This window comes from Vicugna pacos, chromosome 15 (assembly GCF_048564905.1).
Source record: "Vicugna pacos chromosome 15, VicPac4, whole genome shotgun sequence".
Classification (NCBI taxonomy): Eukaryota; Metazoa; Chordata; class Mammalia; order Artiodactyla; family Camelidae; genus Vicugna; species Vicugna pacos.
Genome location: NC_133001.1, coordinates 31,348,342 through 31,374,593, shown reverse-complemented (window position 1 = coordinate 31,374,593; position 26,252 = coordinate 31,348,342). Strand labels below are relative to the sequence as shown.

General features: G+C 43.5%; 2 protein-coding genes across 10 annotated transcripts in view; one reads left to right on the top strand and one right to left on the bottom strand.

Annotated features, from left to right (window-relative positions):
• EML4 (EMAP like 4) overlaps positions 1-3,381 on the top strand; it is a 124,886-nt gene extending 121,505 nt beyond the window's left edge. For all 7 annotated transcript variants that reach the window (XM_072937813.1, XM_072937812.1, XM_006211460.4 and 4 more), the window contains one exon: positions 620-3,381. In XM_072937813.1, the coding sequence (XP_072793914.1) occupies positions 620-1,081 (462 nt within the window). In that variant the 3' untranslated portion in view covers positions 1,082-3,381. The remainder of the gene's footprint in view (positions 1-619) is intronic.
• On the bottom strand, positions 171-26,252 carry COX7A2L (cytochrome c oxidase subunit 7A2 like). Of its 3 annotated transcripts, XM_006211458.4 has the most exons (7): positions 26,094-26,252; positions 20,569-20,697; positions 10,647-19,344; positions 6,189-6,278; positions 4,354-4,432; positions 3,659-3,776; positions 171-1,715 (listed from the first exon to the last, which is right to left on the bottom strand). In XM_006211458.4, exons 1-3 carry the CDS (start codon positions 26,163-26,165, stop codon positions 19,204-19,206), a joined length of 342 nt encoding a protein of 113 aa, XP_006211520.1. In that variant the 5' UTR covers positions 26,166-26,252; the 3' UTR covers positions 171-1,715; positions 3,659-3,776; positions 4,354-4,432; positions 6,189-6,278; positions 10,647-19,203. The 3 variants fall into 3 exon arrangements, with proteins under 3 accessions (XP_006211520.1, XP_072793924.1, XP_072793923.1); XM_072937823.1 differs by lacking the exons at positions 6,189-6,278; positions 20,569-20,697; positions 26,094-26,252 and having other exon boundaries at positions 10,647-19,204; XM_072937822.1 differs by lacking the exons at positions 6,189-6,278; positions 20,569-20,697; positions 26,094-26,252 and having other exon boundaries at positions 171-1,490; positions 10,647-19,204.

Here is a 26,252-nt window from a genome sequence, read left to right as displayed (position 1 = left end):
GAAGTTTTGTGGCAATGGTGAGAAAACATCTGCAGGGTTACCAATTACTATCTGTGATATACTCCAGCGCACAGTCGGAGGGAGCAGGCCGTCTGGAAGCACCCAAGCAGGTGGTGCGTGTCTTTTCCTTCCTCATTCAGGTCAAGGAGAACAAAGAGAAGACAGCTGACAATGTTTTATTCATTTTTTTATTGTCCAACTTTTTTCACTTTGATTTCTTGGCAGATCTAAAATTCTTCTAAACATACTATTTGTGACCCATGATTAATATTATAAAGCTCCTAAATCATCTATAATCCTGCCAACCTAGTAAATTCTCCCCTTGCCATCTCAATAGAAGTTAATAAGCTCTAACAAGTATACCAACCTGACATCCAGAAGAGACATTTGTTTTAACCAGAGTCTGAAAGTATAGCTTGTCCAATTTTTGTTTCTCCCATATGAATAGGTATTAAAAGGAAATTACTGCTAGCTTTATTCCTCAGTCAGTGACTGGTGGTTTTGATCTGCATTACCTGTTTCACAAGCTGCATGACCTCCCTTATGTAGTCACCACCATTGCTGTACGCAGGCATGTAAAGAACGAGTTTAATTTTCCTGTCTGATTTATTTCATGTAGGCTCCCAGTCACAAGTACAGTGCCCACAGCAGCCATGTCACCAATGTCAGTTTTACTCATAATGACAGTCACCTGATTTCAACTGGTGGAAAAGACATGAGCATCATTCAGTGGAAACTCGTGGAAAAGTTACCTTTGCCTCAAAATGAGATTGTAGCAGATACCACGATAACCAAAGCCCCCATCTCTTCCACTGAGGGCGTCATGCAGTCAGAAATTCCCACACCACCTCCTTCCCAGCCCCCACATGAGACGGCTGAAGAAGAAAGTAGAAGAAGCAGTTCTCCCACACTTCTGGAGAACAGCCTGGAGCAAACTGTGGAGCCCAGCGAGGAGCAGAGTGAGGCAGGCAGCGAGGACCTCGCTGAGCCTGTGTGTGAAGAGCCAGCCAAAGAGATGAGCGATGAGCAGGGTGAAGCCGCTCTTCCTGAGGACCAGCAAGACCCTTCGCCCCAGTCCTAACCCCAGACTTCAGTGCGACTCTTTTCCTCCAGCCGCATGGTGGTCTTGTGATAGAGTTCAGGTAACAGGCCAGGAAGTGATGGAGAATCACTATTGATGGAGATTTGGGTTTTTGCGTGACCTGCTTTCAATAGTCTTATCTTCCGTCTTTCAAATGCAGTCGACCTAAAGGTTCGGTGTGGTGTGTGCTGAAAATTAACCAAACTTAATAGTAGGAAAAGACTGAAACATTAAGTATGTCTCAGAAATTACTGTGTGAGGAGTATGATGTAAATACTGGAAACAAAAGCAGCAATTGTGTAGGTTTAAAGTAAATCCCCCGTTATCTGACAGGCTTTCTTCAGGAACAACCAGAGACACCACAAACACTCGTCTACTGGCTCAGACTCTTGCTACTTTTTCCCCGATGCTGAAAAAGAAACCAAAACACCTCTCTTACTGAGATGTCCTCCTGCCCCAAATGTCTAGTAGAAATGTTTCAGTTAAGAAAAACTTCAGTCTTGCCACAAGCAGTGGTGTTGCCTTCTTGAGTAATAATGACGTTCTCCTACCCTGCCAGTAGATGTCCAGGTGTGCTTGGGGGCCTGCCACATAGGTGCTGCCTTTACCAAGTCAGAGTGACGGATTCAATTTCCTGTGTGCAAAATCCATTTTATCTTAGAACTAAGAAAGCAGTGGTTTGTTAAAGAGCTTCTAATGTATATTAAACCATTGATACTCAGAAATAAAGGATTCCTCCAAGGATTCCTTTACTGGCCTAAACATCTTCAAATGTTTGACATTCAATGGAAGATTGGAAGAAAAAAAAAAAAACCGCATGCCTATAAAACTAAACTTGGCTAATTTTAGCTTAGCCTTCATCATAATTTGTTCCCTCGATAACAAATAGTAAGTTTAAATGATTGAATTGGTGCTTGACATTCATGGGTTTAGTTGTAACTTTTATACAGATTATTGAGGGATAAAATACTCAGCAAATTGCAGATTTCTTTTTTATAGACGTGTGAATAATAGTTACAGTAATTTTTTATAAATTGAATACTTAGCAGACTTGCTATATATGGTGACTTTTCTCTGGTGGAGTTGTTCTAAAGCCTTGCAATTTCTGATGTGGCTCTTTATTTTGGGCAGTGCATGTATTATGCATCGGATAGTTGTTTTTTTAAGTTTTGTCAGACTATGTTTTTCTTAGTTATTTCCTATTTTCAAAATAATTACTGACAAATATGCATTTCCTATATATTTGTTTATACTTTGATTATAAAAAAACTTCTATTTTTTAACTTGCTGCATTGTTTTGATATCTTTTTTTTTTTTTTTTTTTTTTTTGGTTAGATGTTTAGAAACTTTGGGTGAGTTCAGAAGTCTTAAGTATGCAAGTGTTTACGTGATTGTGCCATTCCAAAGTGCATCAGAACTGTCATTCCCTTCTAGTATCTTCTCAGGAGTAATATAAATCAGGTATTTCATCGTCATTTGGTAATATACAAACTCCAGTGAACTCCCAAGGACACTCACAACATTTGTATTCACATGCTGTAAGGGTGTGGGTGTGTGTGAAGGGGTGAGTGTGACACCTACTCTGTGTGTGTATCTCTATGTAAGAGGATATACGCCACGTTGAAAATACTCAGTGTGTATCTCTACGTGTATAGACATAAGTCCGTGTATTATCTCTTTCCTTTTGTTTACAACTGTTCAAAAAAAAAACCTCAAAGTAGTTCTCTTCAAAAGAAGAGAGATTCCAAGCAACCCATCATTTCTCAGTATGTTTGTACATAATCATCAGAGAGCAGCCGCAGTATCAGGCATACGTGCTTGCCTATTAGCTGTGGTGATTAAATCAGGTCAGCATGTGCTGCTCCCTGCAAGAAAAATACTATGAGATAAACAAGTAATTCTAGGAGAAGAAAAAGCATTTTAAGTCCCTGGGGGACACAGCTCTCCGTGATAAGCAGGGAGTGTTTTAGGGACAACAGTCACCTCTGGGGTTGCCGTGTACAACGAGATGTAGAGTCATGACACTCTTGGGTGGGAGCTTCCAAAGACACTACTAACGCGCAGAAAGCGTTCCAGCTCTCTACTGCTGGCAACTACTGTGTAACAGTCAATTAAATCTGTGATAATGGTTGGAAGTGGGTGGGATTATAAAATTGTAGATGTTTTTAGAAAACTTGTGAATGAAAATGAATCCAAGTGTTTCATGTGAAGATGTTGAGCCATTTCTATCATGCATTCCTGTCTTATGGCAGAAAATTTTGAAGATTAAAAAATAAAATAATCAAAATGTTTCATTTGTCTCTCTAAATGTGTCTTGAGTCTTTTTTTCATTTATGCTGCTAGTTTCCACGGCTATTCAATTATCAGCAGACATGACAGTTCACAAGGACACATCTACCAGGTAACCACTACTATGGATACAGCCATTCTGGTAGTGACAGACAGATAGACTCTCATAATGTTAGAGGAAATTACTTCTGATTTATGCCTCCACTTAATAGGGAAGTATTTGGTTTAATTTATTTCATGTCTACTCTCTAATGTTTAACATTGGATAATCTTGGTGATCCTGCTTACCTGCCTGGCTCCACAGCCTGCCGCTGCCTTCCGGGGTTAGCCTGAGGGAGGCCCTTGAACTCAGCAGGACGCTATGTCCCTGCTTTCTCCATCTCTCGGCTGCGTAGTGACACATCCCCTGTACACCACAACAAATAAATTAGCTGCTACAAATTCGTTAGGAAGAATTAGTGTACTCCATACACTCCCCAGCTTTACAGTCATGGAAATGACGGGGTTTTCATCACTTTATTCATCCCTGTGACTACGAACATACGTTCACAGACACGTGCACTAAGCCACGAGAGGCTGTCTCGGCAGGAATTCCTCCTCCAATGATTCGGAGACAAAATAGCTGACAGGAACCAGAACAAACCTACTAACTGATTTTTCTTCTTAATAAAAGAAGGTCTAACAAAGGAACTTGCTTATAGGGAAATAATGATGAATTAGACCTTGGACACACACAGGTGTGTAACTTCTAGAAGGAACTAGGTTTCCAGCTTAATACTAGAAGTGAAATGAAGAGTTAAGGACAATAACGTGTTTTTAAAGCAGATGTGCAGGACTTGGATAGAGGAGAGCTGCCGCCAGAGGAGTCCCAGTGCAGCTAGCACACCCCAGACATCCGGGCTGTCACTCAGTGATGGGCGTGTCACCCTGTGGTCGAAGGGACAGGCTGGGGAGATTTCAGGAACAGGCCTGAGTTCACTTACCGAGGTAACAGCTGTGCCAGGACTTCGTGTACTGTGACTTAAAAACTGGAGTGTCTTACACCAGGAGAAAAACATTCTTCTGAAACAGGGAGGAAGAAGGAAAGGACAAGGGTGAAGATTCACAGAGATGTTAAGAAGTAGGGAAAGAGCAGTCATCTCAGTCCTCAGTCCAGAGAGGGCAAGGGTGCTGCCCACAGCAATGTGGCGTGTCTCTCGCCATCACAGAAGCCAGGCCCTAAAGAAGCCCTTTTGTCCAGGAGGCCCAGGAATGGCATCTCCAAGGACCACAGAAAAAGTCTCCAGGCATTTTTCCCAATGCAACCCTTTGTAAAGGAACAGCTCCTGCCCTCCTTGCAGACCCAGGTAACGTACACATTTTGTGCTACTCAGTTCACCTTTTCCAAAGGAAACCTGCATTTCTACTCCACCCTCATTACAGATCCCTACAATAACCTCTGATACAAGGACAAGAAAGTCTCACTGTCTCCTCTAGAAATGTCAGCGTATGTCATTTCTGTACCCAGGGGTAATGTATTCCAGAGACCACAGCTTACCAAACTGAACACATTTGTGTTTATCTTAATTTTACCAACCCAGAAATCTGGCAGAAAAACTTAAGGGTACCACTTCTATATCTCAAAGGACAAAAACATCAAGAAATGGGGGAAAACAACCCACCTGAGTGCTCAATGATTAAAACAGGGCACATCCATAGGACTAAATGCTTTTCAATGATAACAGCTAACACTTAAGTGCTTTCCATGTATTAACTCGTTCAATTCTTTCAGCAATTCTAAATTTGATTATCTCCATTTTACAGATAAGGAAACCAATAGAGAAGCCAGGATACCCTAATAACAAGTGGCTGAGCCAAGATCTGAAGGCAGGTCCTCTTCTCCAGAGTCCCGGGGACTAGCCACGTGCTCTGTTCTGGAGCACTGCAGGATAGTGTAGTGATTATTAGTTAACAAGACAGAATGAAATGGATTAAGCTTCTGGTATGAAGGACTTGAGACCAGTATATGGAAAAACTGCAGAAAGTGATTAGGCTTTGGAAAAGGCAACTTTGAACTCTGAACAATGTCACGAAGTTGGAGGGACCGTTCTTATGCACGAGTCCCTCCTGCCATCCCTACAACCCGAGTGCGGGGCAGAGCCTCAGGCCAGGCTGTGGCACCTGCTGCCAGCGACTCCTTGCCCTTCCTGCCTTTTTTGGCTCATGTGTCCTCAGTCCCTGATGTTCAGCTTAAACCTATTTGTGTGGAGGCGCTGCCCCCCCTTATTTTCCAATCTTTGAGCAACTTCCACTTCAAAAAAGAAGCTTGGCAGCTTCCTTCTTCACTGGTCAAGTGCTTCTTCCCCTCAGTCCTCCGGCCCTGTGGGCCCAGCCTCGGCCAGGGCTTTGATCTTGCCTCTCCTCTCCCTAAGCCATGTAAACACGCAGTACTGACAACAGATTTTCCTGAGGGAGCCACCCAGAGACAGAGATGAATATGCATAACTGCCGGTACCAACAACTTAACAACCCCGCGGGACCACGCAGATCTCAACTCCTGGCAGAGCTCACTAGAGAAGCTGCAAACAAAGTGGGTGCTAGAAGGGCCTCAGGGAGGAAAAATAATTTTTTAATAAAAAGCAAAGCCCTTGTACCTGTTCATCTCGTTTCATTCTTGATGCTCACAGGGCCGCCAAGCCAGAGTGCATCCTGGGAAAGGTCAAAGGGTACTCTGAAGCCCACCCCCACGTGGCGATGCCCATTCAGCCAACGTCGGGGCAGGCTGACTTGGAAACCTGGCTGGAGGCAGGGAAACCAGAAGCTGGATGCATCCTCTTACCTTGTCAGCTGTAGAACGAACGCTCTCTGTTAACTGTAAGTCAGTGTCCAGGGAAGGCACGGCCTCTTCCTCCTACAGACTGCAGTCTCTCTACAATAAAAATGTACTGCTACCAACACCTTCAAAGTGGTAGCCACTTTGAGTCCAGAGAGTTTGTGTGGGACTAGGACCCACAGGAGTCATCACTTCATCAGGTTTATGTACAAACCCGCCTCATCCAAGTTACAGTACTGGGCTCAGCAGGGAATCCAGCAATGAGAAAGATACAGCCCCTGCCCTCATGGAGCACGTATCCTAGAAAGCCTATCTGGAAAGTTTCCTGACTGCACATTTCCATTTATATAACATTCGTGAAACGACACCACAGAGAACAGACTGGTGGTTGCCAGGGCACAGAGACAAAGGGGAGGAGATGTCACGATAAAGGCATAGCACAGGTGGTTCCTCTGTGATGGAACACGCTGCATCTTGGTTATGATGACAATTACATGAACCTATACGTGGGACTAAACTGCCCAGAACACCCATGCACACAGGAATGCAGGCAAAACTGGTGGGATCTGATTAAGGTCTGTAGTCTGCTCACATGCCCCTGGAGAGAGGCAGCCGGTGCCAAACCCCTGACGAAGGAGATGGCTCCTGGAGTCCTCCCCTTTGCTGGGCATTCTGCACTCCCACCCCCACCCCCACCACTGGGTCCTCACTGGCTTCCCTTCTGACTGATCTGCGTGTCACTGGTGCTTACTCCCTTTCTTGGAGATGCTCTCTTGAAGGCGTCCCACAGCTGCCTTCCCTCAGGTGCTTGGGCTGAATCACCTTCCCTTACTCAGAATTAATAAAATGACAAGAAAAAGAACTCCATTCTTTAGCAGGCCCTGGTGAAACGGATGCAGAATTGAGATTAGGTGACCAGGCTTTCTCCTCTGAGAGCAACAGCCCCCCCAGTTTCATTGGCAAAATCCATTTTCATGTGGCCAACTATTTGCTGCCCGGGAATATCTCAGCACCAGAATCATTAGCAGGAGTGTTTGCCAGCCTTTGACATTTCCATTTAGAAGATGAGTTAATTCTGAGCTGAGCTGAGTCCCTTCTCTCTTGGAAGAATGAGTTAGGACTCAAGCCCTCACTGGCCCCAGGAGCATCAGTGATGCCCCTCTACCCCGCTCATTGGTGGGTCAGCCTTTCTCGGGGGAAGTGAGAAATCTGACATGAAAAACTCAGGGCTGCAATGAAAAGGGCATATTTCATTGTGGGTTTGGGTAAGGTTAGGCCCATCTCCCTGGTCTCCGTGTGAAAGAGAAAGGGGGTTTGCCCACCAGGAGCATCTGGTCCACAGGGGAGAGACCTTCGGGATAGCACACGGGCTCTGCCCCCACCTGCTCCATGAAGGCCCAGTGGCCAACAGGCATGAGAAAAGCAGATGAGCTGTCCTTGCCTCAGGGTGCAGGGAAGGCTGTCCCCTGGGGGGACAGGCTGGGGCCTCCACCACAATAAACAACGTTTGAACTGGAAGCATGAGCAGTGGGACAGATTGTTAGGAAAGCCAGGAGAGCCTGCAGATGGCTCTGTTAATAAAGCTGCCATTCACAGCCACCAAGGCTGAAGTGGTTTCCATGGGAAACCCTCACATTAAAACAGAAGGAAGTTCTTTTAAGTTATAGTAGGTAATAACATTTTTATTAAACATTATCAAATCTAAACACCAGGATTTGCCTAGGAGGGCACTCAGGAAACCACAGAATGGCCATCTGCACTGTTGGGAGCTATGGCGCGAGCATGGGAGATTTCTCAGGTATGCCCTTGACCTGGGGCTCTTCGCTCCTCTCTGTGCTGATTCAGTGAGAAGGTCTGTTCTATGTCACTCATTCTACAGTGCTGGGGTCACTCTAGTGACCCTGGGAGGACTGGGAGGGCAGCCTCGAGGCCACTCTACGGAGCCAGCCTAGAGCTTGACCCCTGGGCATGAGTGACACTGGTCACCTTCCTCTTTCTTGAAAACCCTCTCCTCTCCTGCCAGGCACCACTGGCTCCAGGTTTCTCTCTTCCCTGCATCCATCCTCCCTCCTTCCTTTTTCCTCCTTCCTCCTTTCCTTCCTTCCATCTTCCTTCCAAAGGGTAGCAGAGTAAGCCAGCCCCAAATACACCATTTAGTATATTGATTATTCTGAGCTGTGGGCACTTGAAACCCAGCCAATACAAGGAGGGGCTTTCTCTGAACCCCCCCCCCATTTGCCTACAGACAGAGGCTCCCAAAGGAATTCAGTCATCACAGATCCCTCCCCAGAGGTCATCAACAAGGGGACTCTCGGGACAGGGGAAGAGACTGCAAGTCCACACCACACCCAGACATACATTGTCACCATCACACCTCCCATTGACTCTTCTGAGGGCCCTTCATCTTCCCTAGAAATCATGTACTCTCCCCTCAGAGGCCACATCCCCTTCCCTCTCCCTATTAAGCCATATTTAACCCTGAATTCTAAGCCACTTCAGGAAGTAGCTCATCTTTCCTGGGGTATCTCCCACGCACACGTGAGGTATACGTGTTTGTAAACTTGTCTACTTTTCTCTTATTAATCTATCTTTTATTACAGGGGGTCTCAGCCAAGAACTCAGGAGGGTGGAAGAAAAATTGTTTTTCCTCTCCTACACTTGCATCTTCCTTCCTAACTTACAGTAGAAGGCAGAAATCTCAGGGTATCTGTGCATATGCACATACGCATACACACCCACCAGATGAAGATGGCCCTTTTCCAGCACAGAAGTCTGCCTTGTGACCCTCCCCTATCCGTCCTCCCTGACAAGGGTGCCCACTGTTCCAACCTCTACCACCACACACTGCCCCTGCCAAGGTCTGACTTTTATATAGATGAAGTCACAGGGGATGCTCTCGTGTCCAGTTTCTTTCACGCAACATGGTGTCTGTGTCTCTTCCATTCTTAGACCCTAAAAGCCATCACAAGCCCTTGTCCCTTCCACCTGCTCCTGAAATACTGGTGTTTCCCCCATTCTATTTCCTCACCTTGCACACACTCCCTAACAGTGTAGCAGACACCCCAGTTCCCACCATCCCTCTAACTGCTAACTCTCAAATTCCTATCTCTAGTCCAGACCCCCCAGCCTACCTCTAGACCCAACTGCCTGCTGGAATTCTTTGCCTAGAGGGCTCACAGACAATCCGTTTTTCCCAACAAGTCATGCCCTGCCCTGTACACCCCAAATCTTGCACCTCTTATCACCCAGGAGCCAGACCAAGTCATCTCTGGAGCACCCAGAAGCTTGACGCACCCTCACCTCTGACGTCCAACTAATGGTCAGACTGGGCTCACTCTGCCTTCCTAACAGCCCTGGGATTCACGCCTCCCCCCACGCCCACTGCCCTGCTCCCCAGGCCTTCATAACCTCTCAACCAAACTCTCGTAACAACTCTTAACTAGTCCAACGCCTCAAGTCTTTCCTCTCCAATCTGTCCTCCATATTGGCACCATAGACCAAAACAACACTGGACTCTGTGGCCATCCTCCCAGCACACACCACCCTTATTGTTCAGCGACTTGAGTCCAGGCTCTCTTTGGCTCAGCCGCAGGAAGGTTCATGAGCTGGCCTGAGCCTCCCTCTCTAGCAGTGGGTCCTGCCAGTCCTCTCTCCCCACCTGCTCTCCCGCACATCCAAGACACCCTCACACATTAGCAAGTGCTCTTCCCTCAGGCCAATGCTCTTCCCCACTGCATTTAGTGGGGAGCCACATACACATCACTATGCAATTACACAGCACCCCCTCAGAGAATGTCCCTCCACTCCCCCGCCTTCCTGGGCCCTGGCCCTGACTCTGGACAGTTCTGTTGCACTTTGGTTATGCTTGTCATTCTGTGAGCTCTGGAGGCCAGGGACAGTGTCACCTCTCTCTGGTCTCTACTGCCCAACACAGAATCTGACACACAGATTGCAGAATGGTCTGTGCTGTAACAGTTCTGTTGGTGAAGGTGGGGCAAGTCCCCAGTCTGACAGGAAGATGGGGTGCCAATTCTCAGGTTACCCCAGATCGGAAAAGCCGTGTGGGAAAAGACAACAGGGCACCTGATGGCCCATAAGGAAAGATAAGAAAACTCGTGGGGGCCAGAAGCAGCCCAGGGAGCTGGGGCACCAGGCAAGAGAACAGACAAGACTGAAAGTCACAGCTCAGAAGTGGCCAGGTCACCTGGCAGCACTTGGAAACCTCAGGCTCAAGATGCTCTTGGGCCCAAACCCTGGGGCGTGACCGTCTTCACAAGTGGAGTGAGGCTGCTCCTTCTGTTTTTACCCGCATCTGGCCCAGACCCCAGACCACAGTGAGCTTCTCCCAGGCCCACAGCACAAGACACCAAACTCAGTAAAGACACCAAGGGTCCCCTCAATGCATTCGTGTTCCCAAGATACGCAGGGAAGGGCACAGTGAACACCTCTGACCTCTGTCCACACCTGGAGCTGAAGAAAGCAGATCTCCCCTCCCTGCTTCTGGAGGCCTGGAATGATCCTCCTTGGGGAATCCTGGGTTGGCTTAAAGATTCCCGGTCGTAACATCTCACATCCATAATCATGCAGGAAAATAAACAGAAAAAATATGCTGGATGACAAGGTACAGATAAGTCCTAGAGCAAGGACACAGAGCTTTATTCTTGCCTCCTCCCCACCCACTCCTCGGCCACTGGACCAGAGCCTGGGAGTGCTGGCTCCCTCAGGACACTGAGGCGGCAGAGAGGCCCAGATGAGGACTCTGACCCATCACTCGGCAGAAACAAGGCCACCCACACCAAAGCACAAAGGCTCAGGGAGAGTCAGGTCGTGGAATGGCAAACAGCAGGGCACCCTCTCCCAACCCACAAGGCCCTCCTGGGGAGACCTCAGCTCCCCAAGACCTTCCTCAAGGCCTGCCCAAGTTGGCCTGGGCTGGGCAGGCGATCTTAACTAGTCCTTCACTTTAACTCCCATGACCACAGGTCATGTTTTTGCAAATTACACACCTCAACCCAAGCATCAGCAGTGCTTACTTACCCTGCGCAGCCGGGCCTACTTTTCCGGGTGCAATTCTTTCCGATGCTCAGTGAGCAGGACCCAACTAAGGGAGGGGTGGGCAGACACATCAAGTTATGAATCAATTTGCCAAATGACCATTTCTTCAAGGACATAACTTCAAAGGAGAAAGGAGAACAGACAAACAAAGGTTCTTCTGTGCGACTCTACTTTAATTAGAATGACAACTAACTGAAAGCAATTTAATGTTGGTTCATGAAAGATTAATAGAATTCATGTTTTGGAGATGCTGAATGCAACACAGACTTAGCCAGAAATAAAAATCTAACCTTTATTCTCTTTAATTATTCGGTCAGAATAATTTCCTAGGAGCAGGTTTAGTCTCTGGATGGCTTTAATTAAACACCACTGAACTTTGAAGTTGACATCAACTCATCCAGCTGCAACTCAATTTTCAAATTAATCTGCTGTCTAACAGAGAGGTTTTGTGGCCTAAGCAGGGGAGCTGTGGGGGAGTGGAAGGCGGGCTCAGAGCCCAACAGGTATTAACCAATTCTGGCACATCTTACATCTTCCCCACTCCTCTCCAGTGGCAGGGCACTTACACAACTAGAGCCAGGGCCTCCCTAAGGAGGGGCCCAGGCCGAGCTGAGCAACCAAGCTGCCTCCTTCCTTGGCTTTTTCCACAGTCCTGGGTTCATGCTCCACTATCTCAACAACTTAAGCATAAGCCTGGTACAGCCAGACCCTTAAGTGGGCCCCAGGGCCATTAGCCCCCTGCCCAAATACCTCCACTCTACCCTTGCTCTCCTCCCGTGTCTCTGCCTCTCCCTTGGAGTACAGAAATATGTGAAGAGCCAAGGTGTGGCCCTTCTGGCTGGGTGCCTTCAGGAAACACTCCTACTTCTAAACTGACCTCCCTTCCAGCACTCCACCCAGGCCCCAGGTACCAGCCTCTCCTTCTTCTGGCTTCGAAAGCCCACATCCTGAAAAAAGCAAAGCAAAACTACAATGAGGTATCACCTCACACCAGTCAGAACGGCCATCATTCAAAAGTCCATGAACAATAAATGCTGGAGAGGATATGCAGAAAAGGGAACCCTCTTACACTGCTGGTGGGAATGCATTTTGGTGCAACCATTATGGAAAACAATATGGAGATTTCTCTAAAAACTAAAAATAGACCTACCATATGATCCCACAATCCCACTCCTGGGTATATATCCGGAGAGAACTCTAATTTGAAAAAACACATTAACCCCAGTGTTCATAGCAGCACTATATACAATAGCCAAGACATGGAAGCAACCTAAATGTCCATCAACACATGACTGGATAATGAAGTTGTGGTATATTTATACAATGGAATACTACTCAGCCATAAAAAATAATAAAATAATATCATTTGCGACAACATGAATGGACCCAGAGATCATCATTCTAAGTAAGCCAGAAAGAGAAAGGAAGATACCATATGGTATCACTTATATGTAGAATCTAAAAGAAAAAGAGAAAGAAAAAAAAAGGGACACTATGAACCTATGTACAAAACAGAAACAGACTCACATAATAAACAATCCTATGGTTACCAGGGAAAAGGGGATGGGAAAGGATAAATTTGGGAGTTTGAGATTTGCTAATGGCAGCCACCATATATATAAAAACAGATTTTAAAAAGTTTAAAAGAAAGAAAGAAAACTCAGGTCCCTAATTTTGTCAGTTGTAGTCTGTAGCCATATCAAGGTCCTTTTGCAATGAGCTTCTGATTCTTTCTAAAACTTCTTCCCTGCTGACTGGGAGGCAACCCCACCATCTCTCACAGCCTGGGGCTGTTCAGCTGACTTCCATCGGAATGACACTTGGGGGATGCAAAGATTCCAATCTGGCTGGTACACGTCAGACAACTTGAAGGACCTGTGCTCTAGCCCTAGGGTACAGTCAAAGTGACCATGACAAAGCTCAGGGACATGGGCAAGGTCAGGGCAAGGGAAGGCATGATGTCCTAAGAGGGCTGTGTCAGAACTTGAGGAAAAAAATATTATCTAAACAATGTTATTTCCAGCCACTCTGCTTCCCCTGCTTCCATTAGTATTTTACACCAGCTTCCTTTGAAATCAGCTCTAACAGACTCTGGGCCCCGAGCAAGCAGCATATGGTCTCAATCCGCCCATCCCAACACATTCCGCAGCAGCACGGCACCCTGAGTGCCCTGAGACCACACAAAGGTCAGGATTCCTGATTCAAGCTTATACAAGTGACAGCTGCAAATGACCTATCCTCCCAATCCTCTTATCAGGAGGTGGCTGTGCCACCCCAGTTGCTCTGTTGGTGCAGAGAGCCAGGGTCAGCTGGGCTCCTTCACAATCATGAGGCTGACCCACTACAGCCCAGAAGCCACAGCCAGGTTTCCCCAACCTGCACCCAGCCAGGAGCAGCCTGTCCTCAAGCAACCAAACCCCACTAGTCCCTCAGAGCCCTGAGGTTGGGACAAGTGAGGGGTAACAGCGGAATTCCTCCATAACAAGAGAGTTTCTTGATCATGGGGTTTACCAACCGTAGGAGACTTGAGAGATAACCTAAAAGGACCTAAAAATAATTATTAAAAGAGTTTCCTTAAATATAATAACAGTGCTTGCTTACAAAGACAAAAGTATCTGATTCATCTTGGGGTCCCTGACACCTCATAGTGTGTGCTTTTGCATGCTAAGTATCTGGGAGACGCAGAGGATTAGTGGAACTCCTTAATGACCGACTGTGGGTCAGAGCAGCCCTGGATGACCAAGAATGATGGCCACTGAACATGACAAGAGGAACAGTAAGAACAAAGCCCCATTTCTCAACTCTGACAAGGACAGTCTTTGGTGCTAGATTAGAGTGCTCCAACCCAGGGCACGCACAGTCAAAAACGTCAAATAAATGTATTAAGTCACTAGGACCAGAGAGTACAGAATTTCTAAGCGAATCATTATTGCCCCTGGTGTAACTTCTAGCTACTGAATATCAATAGGCCAGAAAGTGAAAGGTTTGCACAACTTCCCACCATAAAAAAAGTCCGAAAGAAGACTTGGAGATTAGAAGCCTGAAAGTCAGACAAGCCCGAGAAGTCTGCCCAGAGCCACACACAGCAAGGGGAGAAAAGGTATGTAGATCAAAGAAAGCCAGCCAGTGTTATAAAGAGCCACCCCTATCCTCACCAGGCATTGACAGCTTCACACCAGAGTCACAGAGGGTGAGGGGCCAGGAAGGAGAGGGAGAGCTAGTCAGACCTGGAAAGGGAATCTGGCTAGAAAATAAAGGAGGGATAAGCAGGCACATCTCTGGAAAAAGCATAAAGCATCCATTTCAACCTTTCTTGCTCCTGTTTACCGTAAAAGAATTTTGAAAATCTTGTATGTATCCCTTTGTATTATGTAAGCTTAACATCTAAATTTTTTCATTGTAATAGCAGCAAGAAATATAGTTTCTGGTGTATTGTAAGTAATAGCTTAAATTATTAAGTCACTCTCATAAATGTACCCAGTGGACTGTAAATACCATCGCAGTTAGACACCTACCTTCAACTAGTTAAAAATACAAATGTCTACTTAACAGTCAGAAATCTCTTCTTCAGCTTATATCTCCATTTCACTCCACCTAAAATTTTACCCCCGAAACTTTACCCTAATGAAATACATTTTTATGCTTGAAGATCTATTACTGATCACATTTGTAATTCTCTGTGATATATTAAATTTGGTTAAATTTTCTGTGACCATAACCTCTAAATATTAAAAAATACCTTATTCTATTATGATCGCTGTTTCAATCACAGTATGTATTTCAAAACAACAGAATATAAATATTGATAATCATTTAGTATGGGCAAAATCTGACTAGAAATGCAACCTGACTAGAGGGAGACAGCTGGTTCATGTTTCCACGGATGACTCTCGCTGACTGTTAAAGTTAGGAGTTTCAGCACCAATTCGGTTTCTGTTTTTCATTTTTATAGATATTAAGTCCTGAGAAACCTTGTTCTCAGAAATAAATAGATGGCAATGGAAGTTTTGTAATTATTTTTAATGATCAACTGACAGCTCAATTGGTTCCCCCTTCAATTTTGTTAAAAGCAGACTCAGGAAACTTGTAACTTGTAAAGGAATTTGGTACCCAGTCATTAGAGTCATTTTCTCAACATTACCAACATTCAGAATTATACCCATGGCACCCTAGACAGCAGGGCAACACATCATCGTCTTCCCTAGAAACAGCGAGGGGTTAGCCTTCTTTTTATAGAGCGGGAAAAGATTATAAGGAACCCCTTAAGCTAGGTGCCTTCTCAGCTCAACTCTAGGAAGTATAATGGAAGCTGAGGTCCTAAAAATTGATTTCCTTAATACTATCCCTGCCTGGGGACTCCATGGCATCTTCCTACCCCCAGGGCTATGTGTGCTCAGACCACTGCTGTTAAGGGCAAACCAAATGGCCTAGAAGAGGTGAGAAAAGTGACTGTCCCTCTGTTGATAGCATTAACACAGAGGATGGTCTCCCTCTGAGTAGACAACCCAACCTGGCAAAGGTTCAAAGAACTGTGCTTAGAAGGAATAATCCTAACTGGGAACACAGCAAAAGCTCAGAGCCTTCAGTTAAGACCCAAGAACAGGCTGCACTGAGCTCCTTTACTGCATCTCCCCACACTGCCTGGCACCAAACAGTTGACTGGCTCAGTGGGGGACACCTGACCCAAAAGGGGCCAATAATATTCTGTCCTCTGGAATTTGGGGCTGGTTTCAGTGGCTAGACAACCGTTTCCCACCATGTGTGACAAGAAACAGAAACAGCTGGTGCACAGAAACATGGTTAAAACAGCTGCATGGCAAAGAGAATGACAGGAAGGACAAGCACTTTGGTCCCAAAGGTATGTACGCCTTGTGAGACCCAGCTCCACTTGGGTTCTGGAAAATCCCCCTTTCTGCATTGCCTGGCTTTAATGAATTTCTGGTACTTGCAATCAGAAGAGTTTTGGCTCAGAGAGGAGTCAGCAGAGACTGTTTCTGAGGAAGTCAGCCTGATGGACCAGTGACATTTACAGCATTATCAAAAGGCACCTGGACATAAGTAGGCCAAGTACATGATTAGATAGTTCACAAAAAAGGAAATATAACTTACTATTTAAAAAAAAAACATTAAAAACATTAAAAAGTTTAATGTTTAAATAAAAGAAAAATATTCAACATCACTAATTACAACAGAAAGGCAAGTTAAACCAGAGAAATTTTATCACTTATCAGACTGGCAAAGATGAAAAAGTTTGATACTGCATTTGGCTGACAAAGGGAAGGAGGAACAGGCACCCTCATCACGGCTAAATAGGCACCATCAGCACCATCTCTTGTAGTGAAGAACAGCTATCAAAATTGGAGATGCACATTCTCTCTGCCTTGTAAATCTCACTTCTAGAAATTATTCTACAAATATATTCAACATGTAAAATGACCTGCAAAGATTATACATTTAAGGCAGCGTTTGTAAAAGCAAAAAACTTAAGACCAAATACCCATCAAAAGGAAACTAGTTAAATAAACTATGGTGTATTCATATAAAATGGAATACAATGCAGAAAATGAGATAGAGAACAACTCCAAACTATGAGCAGAGGAAACGTACCAGCTAGGCAAAAATAAAACAGGCAGAGAAGGAAAACGCATCTGCATACATGAATAGAATATACCTGAAGGTAAACAGAAGACACTGGGGTGGAGAAAATACAAGAGAAACATGGAAAGCATCCTGCGTATCAGAAAGCAAAGAAATGCTCAAAGACTAATAGGGGCATGTCAGTAGGACACAGAAGCCAATATGGGCTGAATCTGAGCATCAGCATGAATAATGACACAGACAGTTATTACACTGAATGAGAAAATTACACTAAAACCTCTTAAAAGGAGAGTACTCATCTTCACTGAAATATGTCAACAATGTAGAAAATCACTTTTTTACAACTACCTTAGTAATAAACAATTCAGTCAAGAATCACCAATGAACACTAACACTGGGTGCAAAACCACTGAGGACACAATATTCTCAGTCTCAAATATCGCCCCAGAGATTAGTTATTAATTATCAAGTGGAGAGAGGAGGGTATAGCTCAGTGGTAGAGCATGTGCTTAGCATGCATGAGGTCCTGGGTTAAATCCCCAGTACCTCCATTAGAAGATAAATAAATGAGTCTAATTACCTCCACCACCCCCTACAAAAAAATAAAGCATTTATAAAGGGGAAAGGGTATCTTTACAAGGCAGAAACCTGACAGACAATGTTTTAATTAAGTTAACCAACTTCAGTCTCCAATAATGGGACAAACTGGTATCAAGCGCCACCTGACACAATAATACCACACCACATATGAAGAATTCCTGACAAAAATGCTTAACCTGAATCCACTCATAAGGAGACAGTAAGACAATCCAAGTTGAAGGATATTCTACAAAACAGTGCCCTGAACTCTTCAAATAGGTCAATGTCACAAGGACACTGGGGACTGTTCTGGACAAAAGGAAACTAAAGGGGCATGACAACTAAATGTCTATATTCTTAGGAGATACTGGCTTAAGCATTTATGGCTGAATTACTGTAATTCCATTGCTTAATCTTAAATGATTCAGCAAAAACCAAATACATGTGAGTATATATGATCATTATGTGTGCCTGTGTATGAGAGCAAGAAAAAACAAAAGGGGCAATATACTGATAACTGGTGATCTACGTGAAGAACATACAGGTATACTGTACTGTTCCTACAATCTTTCTGTAGTCTGAAATTTTTCAAAATAAAAATTTGGGGGAAATTTATACTTGTACAGACAAATGAGGGCTTCCCGGCTTGTGAGAATGCTATTGAGTGTTTTCACATGCCGTATTTTCTCCTAAGAGGTCACTGTTATTTGCTATGGCAAAATACACACCACCACTTTATATAATAAAATTCTACCTTTTTTCAGCACTAATATAGGGTACATGAGGTCTATGAATTGTGACAGCACAGGAAATTACTGTATAAATGAACTATGTGTTACAGGCACATTTCACTAAGGGGCAAGCCCATTTCTTATAAGGAACCATATCATATGGTAATCATCAATATGCCACTCACCTATTATTTGACTTTGAGGAACAGTTTTGTAAAGATCATCTGGTGTCTAATTAAAAAGAAAGAAATTAAACTCAGGTTTAAGATGCCTCTGGTGTATTCCGAAATTTTGAAAGCTTACTTAAAAGGATGTCAAACTTGAGATGTTTCACCATTCATGTATTTATTCCACAATTAAAACAAATCATAATTTAAAGCCATAACATTTTTAAAAGGTAAAGAATTTGTGTCACAGATGCATTTAATAAAACAGACATTGGTCTAAAGTGCAACACAAAATAGGTGTTCTCTGTTCCCATGGTGGAATAAATACGTTAACAATTACACAAAAAAATTCACTAAAGATCTGAGATGATGCAAATAACCCTTTGAAACAAACTGCCCAATGAACAGAGGCAGGCTGCAAGTAATTTCTATTAACATTTTACTGCAAGATGGCAAAATCCCCAGTGTGACTACTAACTTATCAAATACCTCATTTCATGTGCCTGGCCTTGGCTTCTATCTTCTTTCCTCAGTCACATCCAAATCCAGAAAGGCTTCTCCACCCCATGCTCAAAATTCCACTATTAGTCCCCAAGAACCTCAGCACAGACTGCCATTAATGAGCCTGTGTGCAACCTTCATTTGGAACCTCCAGGGAAATCAGGAGACCAAACGCAGAGGGCAGCAGCCATTTCTTTAAACAATAGTTTTAGCTATCGAATGAGCTCCGACAGACCACGAGCATTTTATAAACAAGCCAAAAATATTGTCTTAGTATCTTTCTGTTTTCATGAAAAATGTTAAGGCCATTCAAAAAAAAAAATTTACAGAAATAAAATGAAAATTCAAAGGGTTTATGCCAAAAAGCAAACCAGTCCTCAACAGCCTAACTCATTTGTTTCTCGGCTGTGAAGCCATGTAGAGGGCGATCAGGCAGTAGATGGTCCCTCCCACCGTCAGCGCCATGGTGGTCCGGTAAAGCATTTGGTCAGGCAGGCCTCGTTTCAGGTGGATGGGCACACCGTCAGATTTCTTGAAAGAAAGAATTATCAAGTACATGGTTGATAAGAAAAAGATTTTACAATTTAGGCTAATCTAGAGCAAATGCCTCTAACTTTATAACTAATCCATCAACCCACTGCAGTGGAGAAAAGTCCTAATCTACTAGAATGCTAACTGAAATACTGATATATTTTCTTATAAATGTAGCTAAAGCTTGTAAGTCCAAAGTCATTCTTCAAAATGCAGCCTCAGGAACATTCATGCAACAAATTTCAACTTTCTAAAAAATTTATCATATATTGCTTAATTACAAAAGGAGCACTGGTTAGTTTTTTAAAAGGCAAAGGTAATCAGCAGCTAATCAAAGACATGTAGGCACAAGAGATGCTCTACATTTAATGTGACTTCTGATCATTAGTGGATTAAGTATGAATATCAAGTCCATTTTGTATTTAATTACTTTCTTTCTGTTAAGCTGATAAACCCCTATGTAATAATGAGATCCCACAGAATGTTCAATCCATTATTTTGCACAGTCTCCAAAATCTCTCCATACTGCAACTGAAGGCCCCAATGCCCATTCAAGTCTTACCAGATAAAGAGATTAAATTGATCAAAAGTCCCTAAGCCAGTCCTGAACCTGGACACATTTTTGAGGAGGAGAAAGCTACCTTCGAGCAACAACAGTACCAGCCACTGCCACTCCCACAGTGCCTGAGATGTAGTCGGATCACTGACCTCTGAATCATCTGTACGTAGATTAACATTAATAATATTTTAAAATCCAATTCTGGCTTCTCTCTGCTGATCAGCAAACCCAAGAGAGCCTCCTCCACTTCTAGCAACAGCTCAGTAAATTTTAGTATCAAGTAAGTAAAAAAACAATTAGAAGAAAATTCACTACAGAAAATCACTGTGTATCACAAAGCCAAATATATACTGGATTGTTCAATGTTGTTATACATTATACAAACTATTGCTTCCTCCATCCAATGGATGATCAACAGCTATACATGCAATTTGAAAACCTCCATACCTTTAAATACTGAGGAGGAAATGGATCACTCTCCCCTCTTTCATCATTTTGTACCTAAATAAAATTCTCCTAGTTTATGGCTCAAACTAAAATCAAGAGAATTCTATTTAAGGAAAAAGAGGGAAGTGGGTAGCAAACTAGGTTAAGACTCAATCTCATAGGGTTTTTTAAGCCTATTTACATCACTGTCTTCACTGTTCTAGAGTATCTTCTCTCACCTGGAAAAACTTTTGTAGCTCTGGAACTTTGTTTTTCCCAGCATAATCATATGCAGAATTAGAACTCAGTTTAGTTGGTGTGGCAAATATGATAGGTGGTGCTTCTTTGGAAACCAAAGGCCGTAATCCCTGTAGAAAAAAAGAAAAGGTCAAGCTGAAATTATGACTGGGCATCTAAACAAACCTTGCCAGGAGCAGGCTGCCTAGAAGAACGGAGGCAGTCATTCCACCATGTAAGAGGGAAGGAAAGTCTCTTCAACTCTACGTTGCAAAGCCTTTAGGTTTAAAGTTCTTAAACTTTCAACAAAACACCGTAGCCCACTTTCCCAGAGAAACCCAGTCAAGAACTCTTACCTTTAAAAAGCAGTGCAGTGGGGTGGGGAGAAGGAGCAAACCATAACAGAGGCCCAAGCTGAGCTTCCAGATATACCTATAGTGCCTCATCAAACCAGTAAAACATGTATAATCTGTATGAATTTGGCTTAGATTTCAAAAGAGACCAGCTGTCCCTTTTCTCCTCAGGGTGAAAAGATGTACCAACATGAAATCTCTAACCCCGAAGCAGACTTCAGAAACTTTCCAGACACAAAGTAAAAAACAAATCTCAATCTGGAAGAAACAATAATTCAGCTGTCTCGGCCCCACAGGTAAAGCAAATGGATATGGTGGTAAGCTACTACACCCTATCCATCATTAAAACTCCTAACAATTTAAGAGTAGGCAATGTTTCCCGTGTTTCAAGGCAGCTATATAAGACTAGCACTAGGGTTCTTAAGAGTAGACCAGGAAGCTGTATTTACAGGAAGAGATCTAGAGCAAATCCCTCACCTCTCCCAGGGCTGTGGTTGCCCCACCCTAGAAGAATTATGAGCCTCCAATAAGTCTTTCCTCATTTCAATAAATGACAATACCATCCTTCCAGGTACTTAGGCAAAAACCTTGAAATTGTTCTTAATACTCTCACACATTTGCAAATCCTTTTGGCTCTACCTTCAAGCGATATTCTGAACCTGACCAGTTCTCACCCATCTTTCCCAATCCACACTCTGGTCCAAACTCCTGGACTTTTTTTATAATAGCCTCCTAACTGGTCACCCTGCTTCCATTCCACCCTTGCTGCCCTGCAGTCTACTCTTAATGCAGCAAACAGTAACTGTTTGGTTGTATGTCACTACTCAGCTCAAATCCACCCAAAAGCCTTTTAGCTCACTGAGCGAAACTCAATGTTCTTACAGTGGCTTTCAGAACTCTATGAGATGCACCACTCACATTGCCCCGCACCCCTGACATCATCCCCTTTCTCTGCCCCAGCCTACTGGACTAGCCTCTTAAACCTCCCAGGCACCAGGCCATGTTCCATCTGCCTAGAATGATATTCTCCATCAACGTGGCTTGCACCTTCACCTAATGTCACCTTCTCAGTGAGACCTCCCCTTACCACTCTTTTTGGGACTATATGCCCCCCCCTTACACTATCTTCCTGCTTTATTTTTCTCCACAGCACTTATCACCATCTAACACACTGTATTCTACTTTGTTTACTGCATCTCTCCCTACGGCAACAGAAGCACCATGAGGGCAGGATTTAGGCATGTTTTGTTCACTTAATCTTATTTTCCAAGACTTAGAAAAGCCACTGGCACAGAAAGCACATTCAGTAAATATTTGGTGAAATGTATAAATAAGCTAAGAAGTCTACAGCTTCACCACAGTGTAGACTTGAATTTTCAGAACCAAAGTCATGAAAATCAGCACCTGACAGCAGAGCCTCCCACATGTCTTGCAGAAATGAGAAAACAACTGAAAGCTGTTCTTAAAATAAGTGGTCTGTAGACCAAGTAGAAATCACAGGTTTTGCTTTTTAGTATCAAATCTCTTAGCTGTTTACACAATCATTACCTGTACAATTGATTAAGAGCCATTCAACAGTAACCATGTTTAGTAATTGAATTCCTTCTCGTCTATTTTAGTTGTTCCAAATTTTCAAAAATCTGGAGAAAAGTAAACATCATTTTTTTCACCTCAAAACTGACTGGTCCAAAATTTTCCTCTTCATCTATCTTTTATGTCTGAGGAGAAGGGAGGGTGCAGAAATAAGAGAATTATCAAAAAATTTTTTTTTTAGTTTTTAAGCCTACAAACTCTATGATTTAGGACTGCAAACAAGTTTCAATCCTCAGTGATCAAGTCTTTCATTTCTAACTGCCAGCTATGTATCACCACCTCCATGTTTCCTTGACACCTCACAGTGCATTCAAAAGTCACGCAGTTTCTCACAAGCCTACTCAGGAGCTCCCTGTTTCTGCGGAAAGCACCACCATCCTCCCATTACCCAGTCATCTTGGAGTCCTCCCATTCCCAAAATCTCCGTCATCAGTAACTAAGTACTCTTCTCTGAGACGTCAGACTCTTTCTTCATTCCTACTGAGAAGATCTTGAACACTTTTATGCTTTTATGGGTATAACCAGCTTGCCTGGCACTGGTCTTCCCCAGTCAGATTATCTTTTCAAAGCATAGCTCTGGTCATGATACATAATCCTCTATCATAAATCTTTCATAAAACTAAAGGGAAGAAGCATGTCCTTGTTTCAACCTCTGGACAAGACTCCACCTCAACTTTCTGTATCAAATTGCTTTGTAAATTCCCATTCATTTCTCATAAAATTAAGTCCTACAGTCCTGGGCCTTTCATGATCTACCTCCATCCACCACAGCCAGACTTACCTACTCAATGATTCCCTGCAGCTCCCCCTCCTCCTTTATTCTCACAGTTCCCTCTACCTAGAATATTCTGCCTTCTTAACTAGGAAAACAATTGCTGAATCATATGTTAAATTATGTTTCACTTTTTAAGAAAATGCCAAACTGTTTTCCAAAGCGGCTGTACCATTTTACATTCCCACCACAATGTAGTAGGGTTCCACTTTCTCCACATTCTTACCAACACCTGTTTTATTTTAGCAGGTGTGAAGAGGTATCTCTTCGTGGTTTTGATTTGTATTTCCCTAATGATTAATGATGTCAAACATGGATTTATTGGCCTCAACTTATTTTTGACACATGACACAAAAAGGTTAGCAAAATGCTTTTTTCACTCAACCACTGGAAAATACCCTCCCCACAACTACCTGTCATCAGGTTAATTTATAAATCTCTACCTGTACTATTGTTAGAGAACTAGCTTTTCCATAGTAGGTTATTCAATGTATGTTATTCACTTTACATAATACTGAAAACTACAAACATCTACATTTTACAGTGTGCTAACGTTTCCAAGAAAGGAAAAACTGAAGTACTTCTAATTACCAAAGTCAGAACAGTTGGTTTGGGGATACCTGTCACAATCAATCTGAAATCTACAATTCATATAAAGCCAACACAATATCACTTTTTCCAACACAACTTAAGAAATCCTTAAGTAACTAAGAAGTTCAAATTCTCAAGAGAAACACAATTCAAGAGATGATGGAAATTTGAAATTCCTATCTGTATCAAATGCATCTTGGGATAATCTCTGCTCTAAGTGCCAAGTTAATTTCAAGATGTGTCAGTTTTAGTCTAAAATTTCACTTTTTCCTTACTAGGTAACAAAACCTAATTATGCTAAAACTCTTTTTTATTAAAAAACTCCTACAACCACCAACAGAATAGATCAACTATGATATATTCATACAATGAAATCCCATACTGCAATAAAAGGAAGCAACTACTAATACACGTAACATGAATGAACCTCAAAGATACTGAGAACTAGAAGCCTTACACAAAAGAGTACTGTGTGGTTCTATTTACATGAAATTGAAAATAAGCAAAACTATTTATACTGATAAAAGTCAGAATAGGAAGGACACAGATTGACAGGACAAGAGTAAGAAGGAACGTCCTAGGGGTGATGTAATGTTCTATATGTTAAGAGTAAGGGTTACACAGTGTATGTGTTTGTCAAAACTCATGAAACTGTAACATTTAAGATCCATGCGCTGAAAAAATACACTTTCTTCATAGAAGCAACTATGATAGAAATGGCTATTTCTTATAATCTGTAAAATAAATCACTATTGTCAATTCCTTTTTTAGACCTCGCCACCAATTTAGTTTCAGTGCACCATGCTGTTTTCCCTTCTAATCCTGGATTGTTTTTTTGATAAATTTTCCTCCTCCACTCTCCCTTCATGTTTCTGAAATCTAATCATAATCCCACTTTTCTTCTCTATATGCTCCTTGGATGATCTGCCCCACCACAGTTTCTACTACCACCTATACGCTAAAGACATCCAGATCTATTAAACTTCATATCCATAAATCCAGCTGCAACCAGACATGGTATATTATCACAAGCTTATTATTTATAAACCTAGACCTTTCCTCCGCAAACCCACATCCCCCCCCCAAAATTTGCCTTTCTTGCCCTCTCTATACTAGTTAATAGCACATCTAATCTTAGACTGAAATCTTTCTTAAACATCCTCCCCCTTGAGCAAGTTGCAGCGTTTCACAGAAAGAGGGGGTAACAACAATGGAGCGTTCTTTACACCCCACCTATGGCCCTTACCGTTCCAGTCCAGTTTTTCAACTGCATAGCTGATCAACCCTTCCCACACTACTCTATGAGGATGACGAATGAACAGGATGGTATCTCACACTTAACTTCTAGAGAATAGATACCATTTATCCAGTACCCGCCACCTGCCAAAGACTGAGTCACCTGACACCTCATTTAATATATACTACAGCTGCCCTGAAAAAACTGATCTCACAATAAATTAAGGAACTTGGTCAAGGTCATAAAATTAAAGCTTATAAACCAGCATCTGAATCCAAATTGAGCGAGCCTGGGACTCTAAAGTCCTTCATCTCTATAGGACAAGCCGTAGCCTAATACTCCAATTGGCAAAACCTGAGTGAAATCGCAATACTTTTTAGACCACTCAAAAAGCAGCTGTCGACCATTTTACAGTTGGGAAAATGTCTGCTCTCTGCCTATAACTGCCCAGGCTCACCCAAATATTTGAAGTAACTCATTAAGTCTCCGAATTCTGATCATACAGCCCCTCCTGACCATATTGCTTCCGTCAGCGTCGTCATCCCAGCTCTCAAACCTCGGGCTTGGATGAAGCTTGTCTTTGGGGCAGTGGCAGGAGGGTGACAATGGGGCACTGAGGAGACCGAAAGCTGGACTCCTTAAAAAGAACAGGGCCAAACTTCGGACTCGGTCAGGTCACATTCTGGGCGCCGCCGACCCCACAGGCCACCCCACGACCCACAAGGAACGACTTTGGGGGTCACCTTGACCCTACTGAGTACCAGGCCCAACTTCCATACCCGGCCAGCTTCGCCGGGGGAACAGCTACAGAATTAGAAGCCTCCAGGGCCGCAGGAAGTGGGTGCAGAGAGGCGCTGGGAAGTGCGGGGCGAACTAAATCGAACAGCGAGCAGAAGCCTCGTCTGGCTCCGGCACCGAGACTGCCTGGCGCAGAGACTCAGGCTGCCACTTTCGTCCGAAACAGCGCGACGCTACACGTACCTGAGGGTTATAAGCGTCGGAAGCCCATGCTCCCGCTAATTTCTGCGTGAAGCCACTAAACTTGTAATACATGTCGGCGGGTGTCCGACTTCCCGCAGCCGCTGCCTGCGCGACTGCTCCAGAGAAGGACCCCACCTTCCTGGCTGCAGACCCAGACTC

Bases quoted from the DNA above. Each gene is read 5' to 3' on its own strand.
- COX7A2L (XM_006211458.4), bottom strand. From the start codon at position 26,165: ATGTATTACAAGTTTAGTGGCTTCACGCAGAAATTAGCGGGAGCATGG. The intron at 20,698-26,093 runs GTACGTGTAGCG...TTTTTTCTACAG, and splicing joins CCGACGCTTATAACCCTCAG to GGATTACGGCCTTTGGTTTC. The intron at 19,345-20,568 runs GTGAGAGAAGAT...CTTTCTTTCAAG, and splicing joins AGCTACAAAAGTTTTTCCAG to AAATCTGACGGTGTGCCCAT.